This window comes from Anolis carolinensis, unplaced genomic scaffold, assembly GCF_035594765.1.
Source record: "Anolis carolinensis isolate JA03-04 unplaced genomic scaffold, rAnoCar3.1.pri scaffold_11, whole genome shotgun sequence".
NCBI lineage: Eukaryota > Metazoa > Chordata > Lepidosauria > Squamata > Dactyloidae > Anolis > Anolis carolinensis.
Window position 1 is genome coordinate 21123137 of NW_026943822.1, and position 9636 is coordinate 21132772.

The following is a 9636-nucleotide window of genomic DNA, read 5'->3' on the forward strand; positions in this document are numbered from 1 at the left end:
GGAAACAAAATCCAAACTATATGGAGCACCAAGTCTCCAGCCTTGTACCAATGTAAGCGTAGTGCGAGCTGGGGCAGAACAAATGTACAGGATAGTAACACATTTTAGAATAGAATATTAATACATTTTAGCATAAACTCTTACAAGCAGTAAACAAGTACCAGCAGAGATATTTTAATCTTTCAGAATAGGAAAACTACCATACAACGGAAGAGAAATTCCAAACAATGACATGAGGAAAGGAGTGGAGAACCTGTCTAGAAATCCATGGTGGCTAGAATAGGCTCCACCACCTGAGTTTGTGCATCTCTGCTTTAAAACAAGGATGGGAAATGTTTGGCCCTCCAGATGTTGCTTCACTGCCACTCTCATCAGCCCTAGCCAGCATTGCCAATGATAATGAAAGCGAAAAGTTGTCATTCAACAATACCTTAAGGACAAATAATTCCCACCCCTGATCTCAAGAAGAACACGTTCACTGACCTGCTTGAGCTGCTCATCCAATCTCCAGTTCTGTCTCACAGATGGGGAGCCAGAATACGGAGGGTTCACAGCTTCTTTACCCTGGTCATCCTTTCCCTGTACTCCCCGCTGCAGTCCTAAAACTGGCAGGGGATTCGAAGAAGAAGCCACTCTTTGGTTGTGGGGGGCAACTTTGGAAGCGTGAAAATACTTCAAAGCAGAGCATGCATCTTTCCCAGTTCGTGGAGCATCATCATCGAGGTCGTCATCTTCCTCGTCCTCTTCTCCTTCCTCATCTTCCTCGTCCTCCTCTGAGTTCATACTACTCTGGTCAAATGTTCGGGCAGTCCCAAGCACAGGTGGGACTCGAGCCGAAGGGCCAAGAACCGGGCCGCCTGAGGCTTTGCCAGATGTGGCTGAGAGAGCACCTTGTGGCACTGTCAGCTGCTGCGCATAATGCAGCTGGGTTTCTCTCATCTGCCTCTGTTGTCTTTCTCGGGAATCCATCTGCAGCGGGGCTTGCTGCTGCTGTTGCTGCTGCTTTTGCAGCTGCTCCACAACGGCCTCCAGCTTCATCCTGCTGTTAACATGGCTGTGATATGGGGGGAGTTCTGCTGGACAAGACGCCAGCCCAAGGCTTTCTCCGGAGAGCGAGAGAATCTGAAACACAAATATTGGGTCTGTATAAATTACTTTCAGCTTTCCTCCCTGCAGGACAAGAGGTGGAATGCAAAGCTCATGCCCTACTCCCAGAATGGGAAACCTCAGAAGCCTCAAACTCACACGCCAATTCTAGATTTCTTGGCAAATACACACAGGGGATTCTTTATTCCAAAGCTTATTTGCATGCTGGACAGATTTCCTGTTTTGCTAGTTATTTTACTACATCCTGACCTGATCAGATGGTTTAAGGGCCAGGGCAAAACCTAGGTTTTGTTTGTAGGCACTGGCAATTAAAACTCAAACAGGAGATGCTTACACCCCACAATTGGTTTTTTAAGCCTTTCTCCTCCCTATCAGAAGACTGAGAATACATCAGATTATACTGGTCAGAGACAGTGCAATGGGCCTGATTAGAACCCTACTCGGTGATGACATTCCTTCAGTAATGTTTGCTTGCCTCACAAATTATGAGGATAAAATGCGAAAGAAGGAAAAGTATGATAAAGTGGGATGAATAGGTAGGATCATCATTAGTTTTACATACATCATAATTTACAAAAAAACAGCAAGGAATTATCAACTCCTAACATGTAGGCATCAAACCTGCATATTCTGGCAGTAAAGCCCAGAGGTCAGCTTTGAATGTCTAGTTTTTTAAATAATAGAACAATTGGGATTTATCCTCTGTGACTGGAACACACACATCCTTTGGCAAGTCTCAGTCTACAATTGCACCACCCTTTGCTGCCACAGCAACAGGCCCCTCACTGATAGGACTTGGAAAACAAGATGGCTGTGAAAAATGGGGGTGGGGAAAGAGAGCAAGACAGCGAGAGCGGAATCACACTAGGACTAATGCTATCAATCAACACAGCAGCGACAACAGGGTGCCAGAAAGTATAGCTCTATTCTCCCATAGCAACTGCTCCTCTATTAATGAGGCCTGCCTCCCTGTTTCAGACCCAGGGACAGACCCCATCGACACAATAGCAACCTGTGAAGATCAGGTGGCTTGCAAGATGTAACAAGAAAAAAACAGCCAGCAATTATGAGCTCAACTACCTTCAAGGAAAGTTACCTATTGATCTTGAATCAGAAAAGAAATAATAAGGAGTGGGTGAAGATTTACATTTAATTGAAGGGCTGATGCTATGCAAGGTGAAATACAAGTCAGACATGAAGTCTACATGCTCTGGCACAACCGTGTACTCTTCCCCTGCTTACTTTCCCCGACATTAAGTCTAGCCGTGTCCGACTCTGGGGGTTGGTGCTCATCTTCATTTCACCGAAGAACCAGCATTGTCTGTAGACACCTCATGTGGCCAGCATGACTGCATGGAGCGCTGTTACCTTCCTGCCAGAGATGTACCTATTGATCTACTCACATTTGCATGTTTTCAAATGGCTAGGTTGGCAGAAGCAGGGGCTAACAGAGGGAGCTCACCCCCGCTCCCCAAATTCGAACAACCAACCTTTCGTTCAGCAAGTTCAGCAGCTTGTTGTGGAAACAAGGATTGGTAAGAAAGCTTCAGCTGAGATACCGTTTCCCCATGATAACTCTTTCAGGAGTTACTTTCCCTTCCTATGTTCACTGCCACAGAAGTTATTAGTATTCTATAGATTTACCTCTTTGGATGAAGCTTATGTCCATAACTTTATGACACAAGTAAAATGTAGATAGGATTAATTAAAATAGCATATCAGAATGTAATCCAAAACTAAACAATATCCTTGTTTCAGCTATCATTCCCTTTTATTGCTGCTCTAAAGATCGCTGTCTTAATTTTAGCAGAATAACCTCACTCTGAAAGAGCACGAGGACATTTTGCTAAAATTACGCAAGCTATCTCAAGAAGCAATAAATAAAACCACCCCTCACCTATTTTAAGAGAGACAAAGAATTTCCAGCATCTGTCACAAATATTATGTTAAGCAACAAGCTTAAAACACTTGTAAGTTACAAAGAAATATTCAAGATCACAAAGCAAGCCTACTGACAAACCCAGAACAGTACTTTATTTGAAGCATTTGGTTAGATGAAAATGACAATCAATCTTGTAAAATGTCTGAACTTAGTATTTGTTTGAGGACAATGTTAAGAGTACAAGAATATTACTGTCCCATAAAATGGAATTAGTATCCAGCGAGGCTTTTGGATAAAGCAGTCGCTACATATAAAACCTTTCAGATCGATATTTCTACCTCAAGAATTCATAATGTACATAACTACATATTGTCTACTGTTTCAGAGAGGTAGAAATTCACAAGAAGGCAAACAGCAAACACATATGCTATGTAGGTATTATACTGTAATTCAAAACTTAGTATTTTTTGTTGTTATTAGGTAAACACCTCAGGTGTAGGAAGCCCCACTGAATTCTGATTCTGGTTCCCCCTAGATCTTAAACAGGTCAGAAACAACCCTACTTGGCAGGTTCCAGCAAGACGGACACATTGTTGCTGAATGTTGTAATTATACATGAATGCAAAGCCCCGCTGGCCTCCAGCGCTAAAGAAAGGGACTTGTGCAAGGACGACTGCCACACCTTACATATCAATACAACCACCCAAAGCTTTCAAAACAATTTCATAATATTCCAGTCTTTACAGTGCTTGGGGTGGAAAAGCTCAAGGGTTTTTTGTGACTGTTTAATTTCAAATTACATGTGTCTGCCATAACTCTTGTTTCACTGAACAGTTCATATCCAGAGCTGCATTGGAATGCCAGCCATTTATAGACAACCAGCTGCATCTAACTTTCAATATTTGAAAAGCATCTGATCTTAAGAAGGAAAACCTACAAGCAGACTGAGTTTAGCAGTTTCTCAGCAGTATCTCTGCTCCATACTAAGGCCATAAAAGCAAAATAAGACTTCTTCAACACCACAGCTTTATTTCTTCTGAACACATCACTATAAACACAATACTTTAAGGATCAAAAAGCCAATTACAAAATCAAAACATATCCAACTTATTTCTCCAATTAACATTTCATTATATTGGATTACTGACTGGTTCCCAACTTGCTGACTGATTGGATCCAGCCTTCTAACATGTAATCAAGGTGAAAGCCAATAATGAATACAAATATCACAATAAAGTAGCTGAAATCAATACTTTTAATAAGATAAAAAGCAACAGCAAACAATCACAACAATGCCAATGACCTCAGTATGAAAAAAAATCTTAAAAAACTTACTGAAGTAAAACAATTACTATTGCCTGCTGCAGCTGAGATTTTCCCAAACAAGATGAGAGCATATAATGAACTTTTGGAATTTCCACTCCAAAATACAATCTACAGTACTTGTTAGTTTGGATGGTTAAAACGAAGGGCACAGAAAACCATGGTAAAATATCATCCCACAACTTATGATCTTTTAGTCAGCTTCTGCCTGGACCAGCCTGTTTTTCTGCTGTTTTAAACTTTCAATAGAAATGTGCATAGAAGAAGTCTCTCTATTTCTCTCTCTTTCACACACACAAGAGGGTTTTCTTATCTGAACTCTACAATTTATCTGCCTACAAGTGCTGTAGGCAAGCAAGGAGCCCTAAGATCATCCACCCACAAGACTTGCATTGGACCCATAAATATTCTTATAAACACATCCTCCCAACCACACCCACAACCAACTCCTGAAAAGCACACTATAGTACTAAGTACATTTATTAGACAGCATTTGTGCTAGAAAGCAAGCCATGAGGGACTTAATTCAGAGTAAATCTGTATAATCTGCTACTGCACACTTCCATACTGACAACTCCAATTAAGCTTCTTTTTTTAAAAAAAAAACTGTATTACAGATTATATACATCCAACAAAAAATAAAAAGCAAAGGAAATGAAAAACTGGGGAAGGCAATAGTTAACTTCCAATCTTCTTCTCAGCAGTTATATAAAATCTCCCTCTTAACACATCCTTTCTAATCCTCAAATCTCAAAATTAAAAGTTAGTTTTCTTTTTTTGCAAAATGTCCAAAAAAGGGGTTCCCATTGAAGAAATGTCACTAATGTCCTTTCTCCAATCAAACAAGAGCTTTTATCCTTTTTCACTTGATCAATCCATTTCTCCATCCACTCCTACATAGTTGGCATAATCAGAATTTTTCCATCCTTAGGCATATAACAATCTGGCTGCTGTGGATCATCTACAACCTGAACTAAGCTTCAAGGATGCTAGCTCCCAAGTTAAAAAGTGTGAGCAGGAGGGACTGTCTTAAATCCCAGTGAACACCATGAGGCTTACGAGGAAGTAAACACAGACATGCAAGTGAGCAGAGTGGGCTTCTCCTTCCTCACTCACCACCCCCCGTCTTAACACAAAACCTACAGGAACACAAGTGCGCACATATACACAAACTCCATTGCACTGATTCTCAAGTACGCATGCTTAGGATGTCTGGAACCAAACATGGAAACCTGTTTACAGGTTTATTAGGGAGGAAGTCCCTAAGGCCTCCTTGAAAGAAATAAACATTCAGAGACCAAGGAAAGCATACACGCCTCTTCAAGCACCACATATTCCAAAGAAGGCATATCTAAAATTCCCGGGCATGGGCTCCCACTGTAAACACTCTTTTCCCTTGAGGCAAAGGCAGAGGCCACAACCCACAACACAACTTGCGAGGGAATCAGAAAAAAAAAAACACACAGAGAACACACATCACATCTATATCATTATATATATATATATATACACACACACACACACACACACACACACACACACACTTAGGGTCTCACTTATCAAAGCTAAATAGGCCGGCAGAACCTTGGATAATAAGGAGGGATTAAGGAAAAACCTATTAAACATCAAATTAGGTGATGATTGTACAAATGAAGCACCAAAACATCATGTTATACAACAAATTTGACAGAAAAAGTAGTTCAGTATGCAGTAATGCTATGTATATCATGATATATTGAAAACATTGACTACAAAAATGCCTTGGATAATCCAGAACCTTGGATAAGCAAGTCTTGGATAAGTGACACTCTACTGTATTATTTTTATCATCATCATTATTATATAATTATTATTTGGGGTGAAGACTAGGACTCAAAGCAGCCCAAAGCCTTAAAAATGATACAATTTAAAAATGGAATTACATAGTACAATGATTGAAACAATGATCAAAACAAGTAAAATACTGTTACTATAAAATGATGTTTATATACGTCTGTTTTCCCTAAAGTGATACTTTCCCAAAGAGTTTGGGTTACAACTTTGTTTGTTCGGGAATGTTTTTCGACCGCTACTTTATTGTAGCAAGACATCTCAAAGCCTTTTAAACAGCAAATTAGGTTATGATTTTACAAATTAAGCACCCAAACATCATGTTTTACAAGAAATTTGACAGAAAAAGTAGTTCAATACGCAGTAATATTATGTTGTCATTACTGTATTTATGAATTTAGCACCAAAATATCACGATATATTGAAAATATTGAGTACAAAAATGCCTTGGATAATCCAGAACCTTGGATAAGTGAGACGCTACTGTGTGTGTTCAGTGTATGTGTGTGTGTATATATATGCATGTATATCTCCCAAAATTACAGAAAGAACTGCTAAAGGTCTACATCTGTGATGAGACAGATCTCTCTTTCTCTATATATATTCAAGTGTATGTGTATGTATATATATATATATGTTTGTGTGTGTATATCTCCGAAAATTGCCAAGACAGATCACACACACACACATATATCCCAAAATTACAGGAAGGTTTGCCAAAGGTTTACATCTATGAGATAGATATCCATATGCAGTATATATATATAAATATATATATTCAGTGTGTGTGTGTTCTCCCCCAAAATTACAGAAAGAATTGCTAAAGATTTACATCTGTAATGAGACAGATCTCTCTCTCTCTCTCTCTCTCTATATATATATATATATGCATATATATCTCCCAAAATTACACAAAGAACTACTAAAGGTCTACATCTGTGATGAGACAGATCTCTCTCTATACACACACACACACACATATATATACAGTGTATATGTGTGTGCATCTATATGTGTGTATATACAGTAGAGTCTTACTTATCCAAGGTTCTGTATTATCCAAGACAGTCTGCCTTTTAGTAGTCATTGTTTTTGTAGTCAATGTTGCCATGTTTGGTTCTAAATTCGTAAATACAGTAATTACAACATAACATTACTGCATATTGAACTACTTTTTCTGTCAAATTTGTTGTATAACATGATGTTTTGGTGCTTGATTTGTAAAATCATAACCTAAATTGATGTTTAAAAGGCTTTTCCTTAATCCCCCCTTATTATCCAAGATATTCGCTTATCCAAGCTTCTGCCGGCCCGTTTAGCTTGGATGAGTGAGACTCTACTGTATATATATATTCAGTGTGTGTGTGTTCTCCCCCAAAATTACAGAAAGAATTGCTAAAGATTTACATCTGTAATGAGACAGATTTCTCTCTCTCTCTCGCTATATATATATGTGTGTGTGTGTGTATGTTCAGTGTATGTGTGTGATATATATATATATACATATATATCTCCCAAAATTACATAAAGAACTGCCAAAAGCTTACATCTGTGATATTTATCTAGCCCAGGCATGGGCCTACTTGGGCCCTCGAGGTGTTTTGGACTGCAACTCCCACCATTCCTCACAGCCTCAGGCCCCTTCAGGCCTCAAACAGACAAGAGTTCTTTCTCCCACTTTGGACATTACACAGATATACAAACCACACTTGCCTAGTTTCCAAGAGACCTCACAACCTCTGTGAGGACGCCTGCCATAGATGTGGGAGAAATGTCAGGAGAGAATGCTTCTAGAACATGGCCAGACAGCCTGGAAAACTCACAGCAACCCACTGATTCCGGCCATGAAAGCCTTCGACAACACATTGAACTTGCATATGCCTTTGTGAGGTCCTTGTGTATCGATATACGAGGGTGAAACTATGGGAAAAGACGTCCTTTAAATAAATATAATTGTCCTTTAAATATTTCCCTCCTCTGTTGAAATTGCCCTCTGGTTCAGAAACACTGTGCTTTGCCTAAACATTTCTGCTGAGCAAAGAGAGAAAGGTATAAGAATTGCTAAAGATTTACATCTGTAATGAGACAGATCTCTCTCTCTCTCTCTCTCTCGCTATATATATATGTGTGTGTGTGTGTGTATGTTCAGTGTATGTGTGTGATATATAAATCAAAGATACAGAATGGGGGACGCCTGGCTTGACAGCAGTGTGTGCGAAAAAGACCTTGGAGTCCTCGTGGACAACAAGTTAAACATGAGCCAACAATGTGATGCGGCTGCTAAAAAAGCCAATGGGATTCTGGCCTGCATACATAGGGGAATAGCGTCTAGATCCAGGGAAGTCATGCTCCCCATGCTCTATTCTGCCTTGGTCAGACCACACCTGGAATACTGTGTCCAATTTTGGGCACCACAGTTGAAGGGAGATGTTGACAAGCTGGAAAGCGTCCAGAGGAGGGTGACTAAAATGATCAAGGGTCTGGAGAACAAGAATCCCTATGAGGAGCGGCTTAAAGAGCTTGGCATGTTTAGCCTGCAGAAGAGAAGGCTGAGAGACATGATAGCCATGTACAAATACGTGAAGGGAAGTCATAGGGAGGAGGGAGCAGGATTGTTTTCTGCGGTCCTGCAGACTAGGACACGGAACAATGGCTTCAAACTACAGGAAAGGAGATTCCACCTGAACATCAGGAAGAACTTCCTCACTGTGAGAAAGGCTGTTCAACAGTGGAACTCTCTCCCCGGGGCCGTGGTGGAGGCTCCTTCCTTGGAGGCTTTTAAGCAGAGGCTGGATGGCCATCTGTCGGGGGTGCTTTGAATGCGATTTCCTGCTTCTTAGCAGGGGGTTGGACTAGATGGCCCATGTGGTCTCTTCCAACTCTACTATTCTATGATTCTATGATATATATACATATATATCTCCCAAAATTACATAAAGAACTGCCAAAAGCTTACATCTGTGATATTTATCTAGCCCAGGCATGGGCCAACTTGGGCCCTCGAGGTGTTTTGGACTGCAACTCCCACCATTCCTCACAGCCTCAGGCCCCTTCGGGCCTGAGGCTGTGAGGAATGGTGGGAGTTGCAGTCCAAAACACCTCGAGGGCCCAAGTTGGCCCATGCCTGCGCTAGACATCGATATTTATCTCCACAGACGAACACAAACTCCAAGGCCTACTGTTTCCCCGGCCTTACTCCCGAGGAGGCCTACTCCGGGCGCCTCCACTCGAGGCCTGTGAGGGAGTTAAACAACACCCCGAGGCCTGAGGAAAGAAAGGCACGGAGCGGGCCCTCCCTGCTTCCCTCCTTCCCTCCCTCCCTCCCTCCCGGGACCCCCGAGGGCCCAAAGAAGCCCCTCGGCTCTCTCACCGCTTCGCCTCCGCGGCGGCGCCTGGCTCAGGAGGAGGAGCAGCAGCAGCAACCGCCGCCGCCTCAGCCGCGCCCCTCCCCCACCCTGACCGGAAGTCGCGTCACCAAAGGGGGCGTGGCGGGA

At 41.5% G+C, this 9636-nt stretch overlaps 1 protein-coding gene across 1 annotated transcript in view; it reads right to left on the bottom strand.

Moving 5' to 3' along the window:
- Positions 1 to 9631, bottom strand: part of arid3b (AT-rich interaction domain 3B) — a 44558-nt gene extending 34927 nt beyond the window's left edge. Inside the window, exons 1-2 of the mRNA XM_003228771.4 lie at positions 9513 to 9631; positions 484 to 1122 (exon numbers count right to left, since the gene is read on the bottom strand). Of these exons, the coding sequence (XP_003228819.2) occupies positions 484 to 1038 (555 nt within the window). The 5' untranslated portion in view covers positions 1039 to 1122; positions 9513 to 9631. The remainder of the gene's footprint in view (positions 1 to 483; positions 1123 to 9512) is intronic.
- Positions 9632 to 9636: the final 5 nt, after the last annotated feature.